Source organism: Rhamphochromis sp. 'chilingali', assembly GCF_963969265.1.
Source record: "Rhamphochromis sp. 'chilingali' genome assembly, chromosome: 9".
Taxonomy (NCBI): domain Eukaryota; kingdom Metazoa; phylum Chordata; class Actinopteri; order Cichliformes; family Cichlidae; genus Rhamphochromis; species Rhamphochromis sp. 'chilingali'.
In genome coordinates, this window is record NC_137936.1 from 40,564,005 (window position 1) to 40,577,751 (window position 13,747).

At 45.7% G+C, this 13,747-nt stretch overlaps 2 protein-coding genes and 1 long non-coding RNA gene across 5 annotated transcripts; 1 reads left to right on the plus strand and 2 right to left on the minus strand.

The window, feature by feature from the left end:
• Positions 1 to 401: 401 nt before the first annotated feature.
• LOC308403300 (regulator of G-protein signaling 9-binding protein) lies at positions 402 to 9,689 on the minus strand. Of its 2 annotated transcripts, XM_080892596.1 has the most exons (4): positions 9,274 to 9,689; positions 8,966 to 9,169; positions 946 to 1,088; positions 407 to 794 (listed from the first exon to the last, which is right to left on the minus strand). In XM_080892596.1, the coding sequence occupies exons 1-4, from the start codon at positions 9,470 to 9,472 to the stop codon at positions 633 to 635; spliced, it is 708 nt and encodes a 235-aa protein (XP_080748722.1). In that variant the 5' UTR covers positions 9,473 to 9,689; the 3' UTR covers positions 407 to 632. The 2 variants fall into 2 exon arrangements, with proteins under 2 accessions (XP_080748721.1, XP_080748722.1); XM_080892595.1 differs by lacking the exons at positions 8,966 to 9,169; positions 9,274 to 9,689 and adding an exon at positions 4,094 to 8,933 and having other exon boundaries at positions 402 to 794.
• Positions 9,690 to 9,874: 185 nt separating this feature from the next.
• LOC308403303 (E3 ubiquitin-protein ligase RNF182) lies at positions 9,875 to 13,530 on the minus strand. Its single transcript, XM_080892599.1, has 8 exons — positions 12,865 to 13,530; positions 12,162 to 12,235; positions 11,941 to 12,064; positions 11,640 to 11,793; positions 11,464 to 11,531; positions 11,258 to 11,384; positions 10,696 to 10,934; positions 9,875 to 10,606 (listed from the first exon to the last, which is right to left on the minus strand). Exons 3-8 carry the CDS (start codon positions 11,986 to 11,988, stop codon positions 10,424 to 10,426), a joined length of 819 nt encoding a protein of 272 aa, XP_080748725.1. The 5' UTR covers positions 11,989 to 12,064; positions 12,162 to 12,235; positions 12,865 to 13,530; the 3' UTR covers positions 9,875 to 10,423.
• Positions 11,425 to 12,312, plus strand: LOC308403306. 2 transcript variants are annotated; one of them, XR_013972888.1, is made up of 4 exons: positions 11,425 to 11,553; positions 11,630 to 11,814; positions 11,918 to 12,025; positions 12,150 to 12,312. It is a non-coding gene; the product is annotated as an uncharacterized lncRNA (long non-coding RNA). The 2 variants fall into 2 exon arrangements; XR_013972889.1 differs by having other exon boundaries at positions 11,437 to 11,553; positions 11,662 to 11,814.
• Positions 13,531 to 13,747: the final 217 nt, after the last annotated feature.

A 13,747-nucleotide genomic window follows, 5' to 3' on the forward strand; every position in this document is an offset into this window, starting at 1 on the left:
ACTCTGGATGGCATTACCTTGGCCTCCAGTAACACTGTGAGGAACCTTGGAGTCATGTTTGACCAGGACATGTCCTTCAACGCACATATTAAACAAATATGTAAGACTGCTTTCTTCCATTTGTGCAACATCTCTAAAGTTAGAAATATCCTGTCTCAGAGTGACGCTGAAAAACTAGTTCATACATTTATTACTTCCAGGCTGGACGACTGCCTTCAGTTTTCAGGCCCCTCTTCTGTGGAACCAGCTTCCAGTTTGGATTCAGGAGACAGACACTCTCTACTTTCAAGATTAGGCTTCAAACTTTCCTTTTTGCTAAAGCATATAGTTAGGGCTGGACCAGGTGACCCTGAATCCTCCTGTAGTTATGCTGCAGGTGAATCCATGCATTGTGTATTTTATCTCAGTATGTACCTGTCTATCACCTCCTAAAGGATAGTTCAACCATCCAGTGGCATTTTTCTTCTGTGACATGTTAATAATTAATCACTGCAGATATTGATCTGCCAGCTTTATTTAGACTTATTTAATATTGATTGTTTAAACATCACAATGACAAATGAACCCAGGTTTTCTTCTGTTTCCTCTAAAACACGATTCTCCCATCTTAATGGAAACACTTAAATCTACATCTACCCGACGCAGCCCAGCCCACAGCATGCCGTCTTCTTGGAACCGGCAATGACCTCAACCTCCATCAGGTCCTCCAGGCTCTCCACCAGGTCATCTGGCTCACCGCGGGCTTCAGCCCACGCCGGCTGGGTCGCCTCCACCGACCAGAACGCCACGGGAACCTGCAGAGCAACGGTGAGACACTCAGAACAAAAAACAAAGCAGCGGCACAGAATTCAGCCGTTTATAAAGCAACCTAAAGAGCAGACAGGTGACTCTGCAACAGTTAAACCTCACAGTCCAACAGGAAGTGTTCCATATGCTTCCCCTCACCCTCTGTTGCATCTCGCTCATCATAGTTTCCAGTCCTGTGATGTGATTGGTCAGATCTGGGCTTGGTTCCACCTCCGAGGTGAGCCATGGCAACTGGACTGAGGCCACCCGAGCTGCCACGCCCACCACGCCATCAACACATCCTATAAATTCAGAAGGACAGGTGAGAAACAGATGGTCAGGTGGATGAGAAAAACACTTCCTCAGGTAAGTTCAGCTTCTTGGTGACTGAGGTCCTGGAATTTATGAAGGCAAGGCAAGTTTATTTGTATAGCACAATTCAACAACAAGGTGATTCAAAGTGCTTTACAGAGACATTAGAAACAAAAACAAATAAAAAGCATGATTTAAAATTGATTAAAACAAACAAACAAACAAACAAACAAACTAATTAACAAACAAACAAAACAGTATATAAAATCAAAACAGATAAAATCAGATAAAATCAGTAGTTAAATGTAAGTTTTGAAATTTAAGCTTAAAGTGTGGATTTGGTGCTTTATTCAAATGCAGCTGAGAACAGGTGAGTCTTCAACCTGGATTTAAATAAACTGAGTGTTTCAGCTGATCTGAGGCTTTCTGGGAGTTTGTTCCAGATATAAGGAGCATAAAAGCTGAATGCAGCGTCTCCGTGTCTGGTTCTGACTCTGGGAACTGATAAAAGACCGGATCCAGATGACCTGAGGGATCTGGAAGGTTCATACTGGGTCAGGAGGTCATTGATGTATTTTGGTCCTAAACCATTCAGAGCTTTATAGACCAGCATCAGAACTTTAAAGTCTATCCTCTGACGGACAGGCAGCCAGTGTAAAGACCTCAGAGCTGGACTGATGTGGTCCACTTTTTTGGTCTTAGTGAGGACTCGAGCAGCAGAGTTCTGAATGAGCTGTAGTTGTCTGACTGATTTTTTAGGTAGACCTGTAAAGATGCTGTTACAGTAATCAAGCCTACTAAAGATGAATGCATGGACTAGTTTTTCCAGGTCCTGTTGAGACATCAGATCTTTTATCCTTGATATATTCTTGAGGTGATAGTAAGCTGACTTTGTTATTGTCTTAATGTGTTTTTCTAAGTTTAGGTCTGCATCCATCACTACACCCAAATTTCTCGCCTGGTTTGTGTTTTTTAGATGTATAGATTGAAGTTCTCTGGTGACCTGTAATCGTTTTTCTTTGGCGCCAAAGACTATTACTTCAGTTTTGTTTTTGTTTAGTTGGAGAAAATTGTGGCACAACCAGTCATTAATTTCCTCAATGCATTTACCAAGAGCCTGTACAGGGCCTCGGTCTCCTGGTGACATTGTGATATATATTTGTGTGTCATCTGCATAGCTGTGATAGTTTATTTTGTTGTTCTTTATAATCTGTGCCAGTGGGAGAATGTAGATGTTAAACAGAAGGGGTCCCAAGATGGAACCTTGGGGAACTCCACATGTGATACTTGTCTGCTCAGATGTGAAGTTACCTATTGATACAAAGTATTTCCTGTTTTCTACGTATGTTTTGAACCAGTTTAGTACAGTTCCTGAAAGACCTGTCCAGTTCTCCAGTCGTTTGAGTAATATGTTGTGGTCAACTGTATCAAATGCTGCACTGAGATCCAGTAAAACTAGGACTGACATTTTTCCACTGTCTGTATTCAGACACATGTCATTAAACACTTTGGTCAGAGCGGTTTCAGTGCTGTGGTTCTGTCTAAAACCTGACTGGAAGGCATCGTAGCAATTATTCTGTTTTAAGAAGTAATTGAGCTGTTGAGAAACTGCTTTTTCAATGATCTTACTTAAAAATGGGAGATTTGAGATCGGCCTGTAGTTTTTCATTTGTGTCTTGTCAAGATTGTCCTTTTTCAGTATAGGTTTTATTACAGCAGTTTTTAGTGGTTCTGGAAACACGCCTGATATTAATTAAAAATGTTTTCCCAGCTAGAGATCTAACGTTTAATAAAGCCAGCTTAAGTGTTTTAGAGGTATTACTTGTCCCCTCGTGTTTGGGAGCAGTCTGTGGCACACAAGGTATGTTTACTATGTTCAAAGATCTTTTAGAGTGCATTTCTCTGTGTTTTGACCAGGCCACATGTCTCCTGTCACCTAAAAGTACAGAGATTTTAAAACCTTCTAGTAAACAGGGTCCCAGCTTCTCCTGGGAAAAGTCACCACTGCCATAATCCTCGCAGCCCGGACCCTCCACACATCACACATCAGACTGCGGAGACAGGGCATGAAGGTGGTAAGGAGGAACTAAGGGGGGCGAGGCTGGGCAATGTGACTTCGATTGCTCTGTTGAGGGTGGGGCTCGATGGCGAACCTTTGGCAGCTCTGGTGGGGGGTTTATGGGGGACAAAAAGGGATTGGGCCGGGGGGTAGATCTGAGCCCAGCATTGACCCGCTCCATCATCTCCTCAGTGAATTTCAGGTGTGGGGAGGAGGGAGAAAGGGAGGGGGAGGAGGGTGATGGCCTGTCAGGGGTTTGGGGGACTGGGGAAGGTCGTGGTCCCTGGTCCTGGTCGTTGGTGTTGTTGAGAGAGTTGGAGGCAAATAGGGACCCCTCTTCTTGCCTCAGATGTCTCTCCTTTCTGAGGCTCTTCCCGGGTGGGGGCAGATGGAGCTCCTCCTCAAGGTTTCTGCTGGGCTTTGTCTGTTCTTGGAGTACTGTTTGTTCCTCTTTATGAGATAACTCCTCGTTTATCTCAGCCTTGGCACCAAGCACGGATGGATGACGTATGGAATAAAACAAGTTGGAGGTGAACAGTTTCACCCCTGACTTGTTAAAATTAAATCCATTTGCTTTGAACAGATGCCTGCGTTCCCAAAAAATATTAAAGTTGTTGATAAAATGCACTGAGTGGTCAGCACATGCTGATATAAGCCATTTATTCAGTGTAAACAACCTGCTGAATCTCTCGTCTCCTCCTCTGACCGGCGGTACAGGTCCACTGATGAATACAGCTGCATTCAGAGAGTTTACAGTGTTTAATAATCCAGTAAAGTCCCGTTTCAGAACCTCCGACTGTTGTTTGGACACATCGTTTGACCCTGTATGCAGAACAATGTTTGTCACAGTTGGATATTCATCTGCAATTTGAAGAATTCTCTCCTTCAGGTTGTTGACCATATTGTTAGGAAAGCAGAGGACTTTAGTGTTCTTACCGCACATCCTTTGTACATCCTTTACGGCAGAGTCACCCACAATCAGAGTTTCAGGCCTAGCCTTTAGCTTTCCCTGTGGTCTTTTACTTTTCAACAGATTTTCAGACCTTACTTCGCTGCTTTTAGATGGATGGTTGTCCGATATCGATCCAGGGTCCTTTGATAGTGGAGCAAATCTGTTCTGCAGTTTCACATTCAGTTGTTTTGGAGGTTTGTTGTTAACCTTCCTATTCACGGTTGTCCAGTCCTGTTTCCTCCCGTATACAGGGGTAGAAGAGCTTCTCTGTCTCGTAGGAAGTGAAGGCCAGTCGGTTTCAGAGATTTCAGCTCGCTGTGCCCTGCCTGTGATACGTCCTCCCCCTTCCAGGAGACATGATTTATGTCTTGGTTTTGCACCAAGACAGTCCAAGGGGGGATTATCACTTGAGGATTTATAATAATGCACAGAGTCTACTTTCTTGGTCATGTTATCTGTGCTCCTTAGCTGTGTACTAGCTTGCTCATCGCCATTGTTTTGAATCAAAGGCAAGGTTGTTTCATTTCCACACAGTCCATTTACCTCCACGTTTACTTCTAAGCGATGAATTTTTGTCTCCAGTACTGCAATCTTCTGCAGGAGGCTGTGGTAGTCATCTGTGGAGAGGGAAGGCATCTTGTTGCTAGTTAGCCTAGCGGTTAGCACCTTTCCAGGCTATTGAGGCTGTTCGGTGCCCAGACGCTGTAATCAGGCTTCAGCTGTGTCTAGGCCACAGACACACGGAGCGCTGAGGATAAGGTCACTATAAAAATGTTGCTGTTTCTGTTAAGAACACTTTAGTCCTAATGATCTATAAGTGTCCAGAAGCTATCGCAGGTAAGCTCATACGGAAAAAAGGGAAAAAATCAGCATAAAAATCAATAAAAGAAGCAAAGCATTTAAGAGCAAAGAGATGAAGCGTCCACACTCACAAAAGGGGAGGAGCAACATAAAGTAGATCAGTAAGAGGTCGATAACGGGTCAGTAACGGATCGATAAGAGCACAATCTGATGTCCCCGTGCTCGTGTTGTTCCTGGACAATCAAAACTAATGCTTGTCATGGTTCAACACTGCCAGTCACTGTGCGTCGGCTTATAACACAAAATCTCCCTCTCTGTCTTTCACTCACACACCACCATCAACTTTGCTAAATTGCTAATGAAAAACATTGATCAGGCAGCTGTGATTGAGCAGCGATCTCCATCCAACTCTTTTCATGGTTGGTGTGGTCGCGATAGATCGAAAAGGCTCAGATGAGCCAAAGTTCTACAAGTTGTGCCTCCATCGCTTGTGTCCAGATCACACGCTGCACTGTTGCTCCGCGCGTGCACAGAGGCTGCAGGGACGCCCTCACGAGGGGCGACAGGATTTCAAACAGGTTTGATTTTCTTGCAACCATATGATTGATGATTGTGTGTTAATCGCTTCTCGTTACCTTATGTATACTACACGACGCACGACACACGATTAAGGCGACACTCTGGCCAAAATGGGACAAAAATCGCAGTGTATGCCCAGCATTAGGTAAGCTTTCGGTTATAGCAGAAAAATAACCTCTGTGACACGCGTTAGCCTATTAAAAAAAAACCTGAGGTCTCCATGGTAACGTTCCTACATTGGACAAGAAAGCGCAGGTTACACATACACTACAAGCTAGAGCTGGGCGATATAAGATTTTTTCATATCACGATATGTTTTTTTCATTTCAGGCGATAACGATATCTATCACGATATCAGCCAAATAACTATATTTGTAAGATTTAAATGTGCCGTTGCTCACAAGTAAAATGTGAAATAATCAGCAGCTTGTTTTGATTTAAATATTTATTTCCCATAATAAGTTCAACAGGGTAGATGTACTTAAGGAACATGAGACTTTTTCAGGTAAATAAAGGCAAATATTGCAAACTACACAAAAGGCAGCCGCTAAAGCGTTTAAGTTTCAAAATAGAACAAACGAAACAGACTAAATTGTCAATTCCACTTAGAAACAAAATATTAATTCTAAAAATAAATCTTAGTTTGTTTTACAGAAGAACAGACAAAATTGACTAACTTTTGTCAATATCAAAGAAACTGAGAACTAAAAGGAAATTCTCAATCTCTCCTTGTTGTATAGCTTAGCTTTTCAAACAGTTTTAACAGTTACTTTAGTCTGACAAAAGCCGAATGACGAATTAGCGCTTCCAGTCAGAGACTGAGGCTACGTCCACACGTACACGGGTATTTTTGAAAACGGAGATTTTCCGTTTTCGTTTTAAAAAATAATCCCGTCCACACATAAAGGGAGAAATGAAGGAAAACGCTGCTATGAACATGCCAAAGCAGCAGGTGGCGCTAGATTCCTAACCGTGCAGAAATGTTGGCCAATCAGAAGTCTAGAAGCCTCGGTGGGAAAAAGTAAACAAAGCTGCGGCATAGAAGCAGAACAGAGTCGTATGTGTGGACGGACAGTAACTGTGTGTATATGTAAGCATTTAAACACTGCAGAGAGTAGAATTAACAGTAACAGTATTGTAGAAATTCATTTCACCGAAACAATAACGTGGCGCACAGTGTGACGTCAAAAAATGCGCACACCTTTGACGCTGCGTTTTCTCCGTTTTTCTAGTCCACACTAAATGCAAAAACTGAGTTTTTAAAAATCTTCGCTTTCAGTGACCAAAAACGCCGTTTACGTTTGGACGAAAGGTGCAAACACATAGAAGAATCTGCGTTTTCAAAAATACCCGGGTACGTGTGGACGTAGCGCATGCACCAGTTTATTGTATTTCCAGACTTGCTTTCGGCACAATTTACAGTGCACGCTACTCTGTTTTTTGTCAGACTTGAAATAGCCGAAATACCTTCACACTACGGAACTTCTATGGCTCTTCCGTTCGACAATCTCTCCGGCATTGGAACCATCATCTGTTTTCTCTTCGGTAACCTTCGGTCACGCTCGGTTGATTTTTCTAGTCGGCACACTCATTTCCTCCATTACCCGGGCGGTACGGTGGCTGGCTGCTTCCCAAACAAATACACATGTGCGGCTTGGCACTTGTGCTGTACGTAACAAGTCACGCAACGTGACGCTGCGGCTGTGATTGGTTCAGCTCTGCGCTACGTAATTTGGATTGGCTGTTCTTTTTTTTTTTTTTAAGAGGACAAGAGCGGCGAGGTCTATCGCGATAGCTGAATTTTTCTATCGAGAAAAAGTTATATCGCGATACATATCGTTATCGTTCTATCGCCCAGCTCTACTACAAGCTAAAAGTTTCTCCAGTTTTTCATTAAAAATGTTTGATGTCTCATTGCACTCTGAAGTGAAAGCGCAGCACAAATAAGCAATTGGAGTAAAAAGTAAATGAATAAATAATGGAATCAGTTTATAGACCAAAGTGTATTGTAAACTTTGACTCGTCAGTAGCCTCCTTTGGCAATGGAATACAATAGAAATCAAATATTCTCCCATATCTGTAGCAGAAGTTCCCATAAATGTGGACGTTGTAGGCTGCTTTGCTTTCGCTCTTCTGTCCAGTTCAAACCAGCTCGATGGGGTTTAAGTCTGCAGACTGTGCTGCACACTCCATGTTTCCAAGCTCACCATCTTGTTCTTTGTTCCTGAGGTAGTTCTGGCACTTTTGCTATGGGTCATTATCTTGCTGTAGGATGAACCCCTGACCAACTAGGTGCATGCCAGAGGGTCCTGCATGGTGCTGCACAATGCTGTGGCAGCTGTTCTGGTTCAGGGAGCCTCTCACTCTGTACGAGTCACCGACTCTGGATCAGCAAACAGCCCCAGACCATCACACGTCCTCCTCCATGTGTGACAGTTGATGCCACACACTGTGGACCCATCCTTTACCTACTCGGCAGCGTACAAAGATCCTGCGTGATGACTCATCAGTCCATAAAACCTTCTTCCAGTCTGCAGTATTACAATGGCGGTGTTTCATGGCACAGCCAAACCTCTGTCTTGTTCTGACATCTTAGTGATGTCCTGTCAAACCTGCAGCTCGAAGTCTTCTCTTCATTGTCATCTCTGCGATATACAGTACATAGAGAGACGAGACAACGAGGCTCCAGTTCCATTCAGTGCAAAAGAAAAACAATAAATATAGGAAGAGTAAGAAATAAATATACAGTTTGAGACTGAGGTGAGGGAAAACTGAGACTTGCTCACTACGACCACTATTACTCTGTGCTTGAAGCTGTTGTCCTGTGAGCCGCCTATCAAGCTGTTAACTCTCAGAAACTTCTGGTTCAGTTGTGTTTTTGGGTCTGCAGACCTCTTCCCTGTCACAGTTTGGAAAGACAAAACTGACAAAAGTGTTATGATGCTCCGTCTCTCTTCCATTGTTAATCACCTTTTTCTCCCCGTTTTTGTACCAACACACTACTGTTCAGCTGATGGTCACGAGGGTACATCAGTGTGTTCCAACACTGCTTTTATGCAGAGGGGGAAGTAATCCAGGAAAGTGGGAACACCTGTAGGAATTAGTAGCACCAGCTTTCAAGGCTTGACCAGCCTCCATTGCTGCAGAACAGCTTTAAAATTTTAACACGTTGTGTGTTTCCTTGAAAAAGGCCTTTATGTATAATTCTGAAATGTGCATTATTTTTTCAGTTTTAGCTAACCTTACCTTTAACCTCTGGCAGTTCACCGCTTACCTTTGTACCTTTTCAAGCTATTCATTGGACTGAACAACTTGAATTGCAATAAAAACTTGTTCTTAAACCTACTCGAGTACTCCTCGATTTAGACATTCAAGCAAAAACACTTGCAGGTGATTTACCGGTTCACGACTCGGCCACAACAGACATCTTTTACACAAAGTTAGCCAATCTCACATCAGAACTAAAATCAGCTGACCTGTGTTGACCAGCGAGCGCCTGTTGCTGTGCTCAGTCAGGGGGAACTGCCCAATTAGGTCACAGGCCTTACGCAGGTCATACAGGAAGTGCTCCAATGCTGACAGGAAGAGAACCCACAGACGCTCCAAAACCTGCCTGTCCTGCACACCTGAGGGGGCAAAGTCAGAGTTTGAAAGCGAGCGCAGCAGCCGGCAGGACAGCCCTGAAGACACATAAGGGAGATGGAGCAATGAGAGTCAGGTGAACACGTGAGACAGCGAGAAACACACAGGTGAGAAGGACAGGTGAACCACAGACAGGTGTTACCACTGCAGATCCGGTGAGCCACAGCTCTCGTCTCATCCAACTCATCTCGCAGGAAGCTGCCGTCGGCTGAGCTACCGACCAACGCAACCAGCTGCTGGAAACATGAAGTGACCCGACTGAGTGCATCCTGAGCGCGCTCACATTCATGCTGTCGCCGCCGTGCCGCCAGCTCGTCCACTGAACGACGCCAACGACTCATTATGTCGACCGCCTGGAGGGAGGAGAGAGGTAGGACAGGTGCTGTTCAAACATCTAAAACTTAATATCTAAATCTGGGTGATGCTTAGACAAGTAAATGTAAAATCACCTGTATGACCCACCTGTGGATGTGCCTTTATAGAACACCTGTATGAAAGAAGTTGTACCTGCTGCAGCTTCTTCCTCTGTGGTGGAGAGCAGCTCTTGCCAGGTTTCTATAAACACTCTTGCTCTTCTCTCTGAGGATAGCGTGTTTTTAATTAACACGCAGCGACAAGCTGATGCCCAAATGCTCCTGGGACTCCACCCACAGGTCCCAAAGGTGTCACTCATGTGACAACCTTTCACCTGAGAGGAACTCGCAGCAGGAAATGATTCAAACACTTCATGTCACTTATGTTTATTTATTTCATCACAAAACTAAACAGTTGATTCTCCAAAGGCTCCGCCCACTACACGGACAGGAAGTGACACTCATCATCATCACAGGGTTCATGAATCATTTTACAGACAGGACATCGGGACTGTTAGCATAGCTTAGAATAAGCACAGCTTCAAAGCTAAATACACATGCTAAGCTAGGCTAGCACTTTCCCTCTGTGATTAGTGTAAGTGTTAAGCTAGGCTAACAGCCTGTCAGGTCATGTGACTGTGGGATAAACAGGTGATACAGGTACAGGTGTGTTCTGTAATCAGCAGGTAAAACAGTTTTATGATCATGCCCAGGACAGTAACATGTCTCTGATTAGTCAGCAGATGTCTTCTGACTGGAGAGGACTGTCTCCACTTCCTATATGTGATGATGTCATCACGTAGTTCAACACTGATTGGCCGTATTTCCACCAAGGGGATGTGTGAGGGGGACTTGCTGGTATTCACAAAGGGCAGGGTCAGAGTGATGTCAGAGTGTGATGGCTCAGTCTACAGGCTTTTCTATGGCTACATTTTGTTGTCACGGTAGCGAGTGCGTGCGGGCAGCAAGCGCCTCCATTAGCTCGTGGCAGAGACACTGACAGAAGCCGTAAAGGACGAGCAGCAGCAGCGTGGACGGGACGAGACTGACGAGGACCACGCCCAGCCATAGCTGACCAATCATCAGCAGGTAGATCCCCAATGGCAGCGAGCTAAAGTACACCTGCACACACAGGGGGAGTAGCCGCACACACCAGTTACACTGGTTCTGATTTAGATAGTTATGTTCAAACTGGTTAAACTGGTACTTACCAGGCAGAGTGCCCCCAGCAGGCAGCGTGGGAAGCTGCGGGATGTCCAGGCACGGCATTTCTGACCTGGGAGGTTGCAGGGCAGCGAGTCCAGACTGGGAGCATGGTACAGACCCACTACATTGAGCATGCTCAGTGAATCTGAGGATGGCGACTCCTCTGGGAGCTCCATGATGGTGATGACGAGACAGTCCGAGGAGCGGTGGGATGCTTCCTCGCCGCTGCCTGCAGCTCCGCCCCCTGGGAACAGACGCAGAGCTTTACCAAGAGAAATTCTAGACACTGTTATTTTCCTTTTTAAGGAAGGCTGGAGAGCAAAGTACTGTTTTTACCCTCCAGGTGGGCGTGTCTCCCAAGCGCTGACATCATGTGAAAACTATGGATACACCAACCAGTAATCAATATCTAAGGTGTCCAATAAAGGATACCGCTGACCAATGACGGCGAAGAATACCGCTCAATCACCTCAAACAGGTCACTTTATCGCGGAGATTCCTGATTGGATAAATCTACCGGCTGGCTGTGATTGGCTGACTATCTCATTCTAACTCTCAGGTTTTTACCTGTCAGACTGCTGGGACTTAGCACTACCTCCCCACCGCTGCCACTTCCTGCTCCACCTCCTCGCCGAGCACGATCCTGACACGACAGGACCGCCAGGATGTGCCGGTCGTCCTCCATCAGCCACACCTGAGGAAGAGGGGGAGGAGACAGTGTGAGTTCAGGTTGTCAGACTCTGACCGTCGAAGAGGAGGAAATGAGGCCACACCTCTTCGTCGGGGACATACGTCTCGTGGCGGCAGAATGGGCAGCTGATTATGGACGGCGAAGACTCTCCTGGAATCACATGATACAACAGGTGATGTGACCAGGTAACGGTCATGCTGGCATCTGCGTGATCCAGCAGCTGACTGTGCTGTGTGTCTACCTGCCAGGTGAACTCACCCATGTCGACCATCTTCTTCAGACACTTGGCGCAGACTCGGTGCAGACAGCCCAGCAGTTTGGGCTTCCGGCTGCGCGTGTCGTAGCGATTATAGCAGATTTTACACTCGAGTTCCTCCAGCGTGTACACCAGAGACTGAGCCCAGGTCTGCACCTGAATGCAGCACAGCAACAGGTAAGTCTCCCCGAACACATCGCGGTCTCTGTTCGATCTCTCCAAACTTTATTCGAAATGTCTTCACTAAATAAATCTTTTCTCTCTCTCTGCGACACCGCAGGGATGCATGATGGGTAGACTCACCTTTCCCTCCATTTCCTGTCCTGGCTCCACCTCCTTCAACAGGCTCATCTCGCTGACTGTTGTCTTCACCTGACGTGAGGGGGAGGTGGGTGCTGGGTGGGGCTTAACTGAGGCTGTTACCTGACTGAGACAAACAATGAAAGAGATTACTAAACAAGTCGAGTACTGTAACTATGACCGAGCTACAGTTCTGCGTTCCTCATCTGCAGGTAGAAACACACCTGAGTCCAGGTCATCTGATCAGCGAGACAGTCTGAAAGGACGTCCATCCGTCCAGTCAGAAGCAGACGTCCTCCTGGAGAGAAACAACCGTTTACTTTTAAAATAAGAGCACGAAGACTGTCACTCTCATTGATCAGTTATTGATTAGTTATTTACCGATCAAAGTGAAAAAATAAAGTATGAACAGAATAAAAGCTGGACCGGAGCTTCTGTTGTTTCTATCTGTGCTGAACGCTGCTCAGGTGTGTTTGTTTGTACCAATAACAAAGCAGTATTCACAGCAGGTGAAGTGTTCTGCTCAAGCTCCGCCTCCTCACAGACAGGTAAGTTTTTTTTTTTGTTTGTTTGTTTTTTATCCTTCCCTCACCTGGATGGCCAGATGATGTCACCACCTGATGATTCCTGTCCTGCCTGACTGAGATTAACCATGTGACTCACCTATAGTTTAAGCTGAGGTTTATTGATTCTCTTTGATCTTCTGATGGATCGATGTTTAAGGATGAGCTCTGCAAACACACGTACTACAGGTACATGCTACCTGTTACCATGACTACAGGTAGGCACCAGCTGCAGCTTTAAAAATCAGTCATCAGGATCTGTAATAGTTTTCAAACATCTGCCCGAACAACTGTGCTCACTGATTTCTGATCAGATTATTGATTATCAGACGCCCCCCCCCCCCCCCACTCGCATGTTGCTCACCTGCTGTTGGCAGTTGCTGTAGTGGTAGGCTGCGTTGCTGTGAGTGAAATCGTAGCTCTGTCACTGGTTGCTCTTCATGAAGTTGCTGTCTGTCTCCCAAGCTGAAGCAACGTGTTGATGCTCACATGTCAACTGGATAAACTCCAGGTTGCCGGAGTTGCTGCTGCTGCAGATGTTGTAGGTTTTAGTTGCTGCAGTCCCTGCTGAAGACAGAAGGTTTAAGCAACATGTTGGCGTAGGATCAGTTGCTGTTTGCTGCAGAAACAAATCAGGACGTGTTTAATTCTGCACAGTTGCCGTCAGTTTGTTGCTGCTGTCTCCGGTTGCTCTCGTGTAGTTGCTCTGCAGTCAGACTGTAGGGCGATGTTGCCGCTGCCCTGCAGTAGGCGATGCTGTTGCTGCTGTCTGTTGCTGTGATGTCACTGCGGTAGTTGCCGTCATCAGCCTCATTGACAGTCCGTAGCCGTTTCGCGCCTCCGGCTCACGCGGCAGCGGGATGCTAACATGCTAACGTGCTAACCCGTCCCGGTGTGTCGGTTGCTGTTGTCGCTTCGTCGGTTACCGGAGCTGTTTTCTGTCGGTGACTCACCGTCTCGCCTCCGTATCGCGGCGGCGCGCGTCCGGCGGCGCGGTCACGGTTACCATGGAAACCGTTCAGCAGCGGAATGACGGGAAACTGGACGAGACGAACAGGATCGATCTACTGATCGATAATCTGATCGCAGGTTCATTTACCTGTCACACATTTCAGCCTTCACAGGCTCAGCGTGGATTGGACGGATGACACCCCGGTGATTTTAAATATTAAACACCAAAATAAACCAATCAGAGAGCAGAAACTTCAGGATTGCCCAATCAAAAGTAAATACAGACCAATCCAATA

Bases quoted from the DNA above. Each gene is read 5' to 3' on its own strand.
- LOC308403300 (XM_080892595.1), bottom strand. From the start codon at position 4,745: ATGCCTTCCCTCTCCACAGATGACTACCACAGCCTCCTGCAGAAGATT. The intron at 1,089-4,093 runs GTAAGAACACTA...CTGAATTTATAG, and splicing joins GGATGTACAAAGGATGTGCG to GATGTGTTGATGGCGTGGTG. The intron at 795-945 runs GTGAGGGGAAGC...GTTGCTCTGCAG, and splicing joins TGAGCGAGATGCAACAGAGG to GTTCCCGTGGCGTTCTGGTC.
- LOC308403303 (XM_080892599.1), bottom strand. From the start codon at position 11,988: ATGAGCCTGTTGAAGGAGGTGGAGCCAGGACAGGAAATGGAGGGAAAG. The intron at 11,794-11,940 runs GTGAGTCTACCC...TGCTGCATTCAG, and splicing joins GACAGGAAATGGAGGGAAAG to GTGCAGACCTGGGCTCAGTC. The intron at 11,532-11,639 runs GTGAGTTCACCT...ATGTGATTCCAG, and splicing joins GAAGAAGATGGTCGACATGG to GAGAGTCTTCGCCGTCCATA.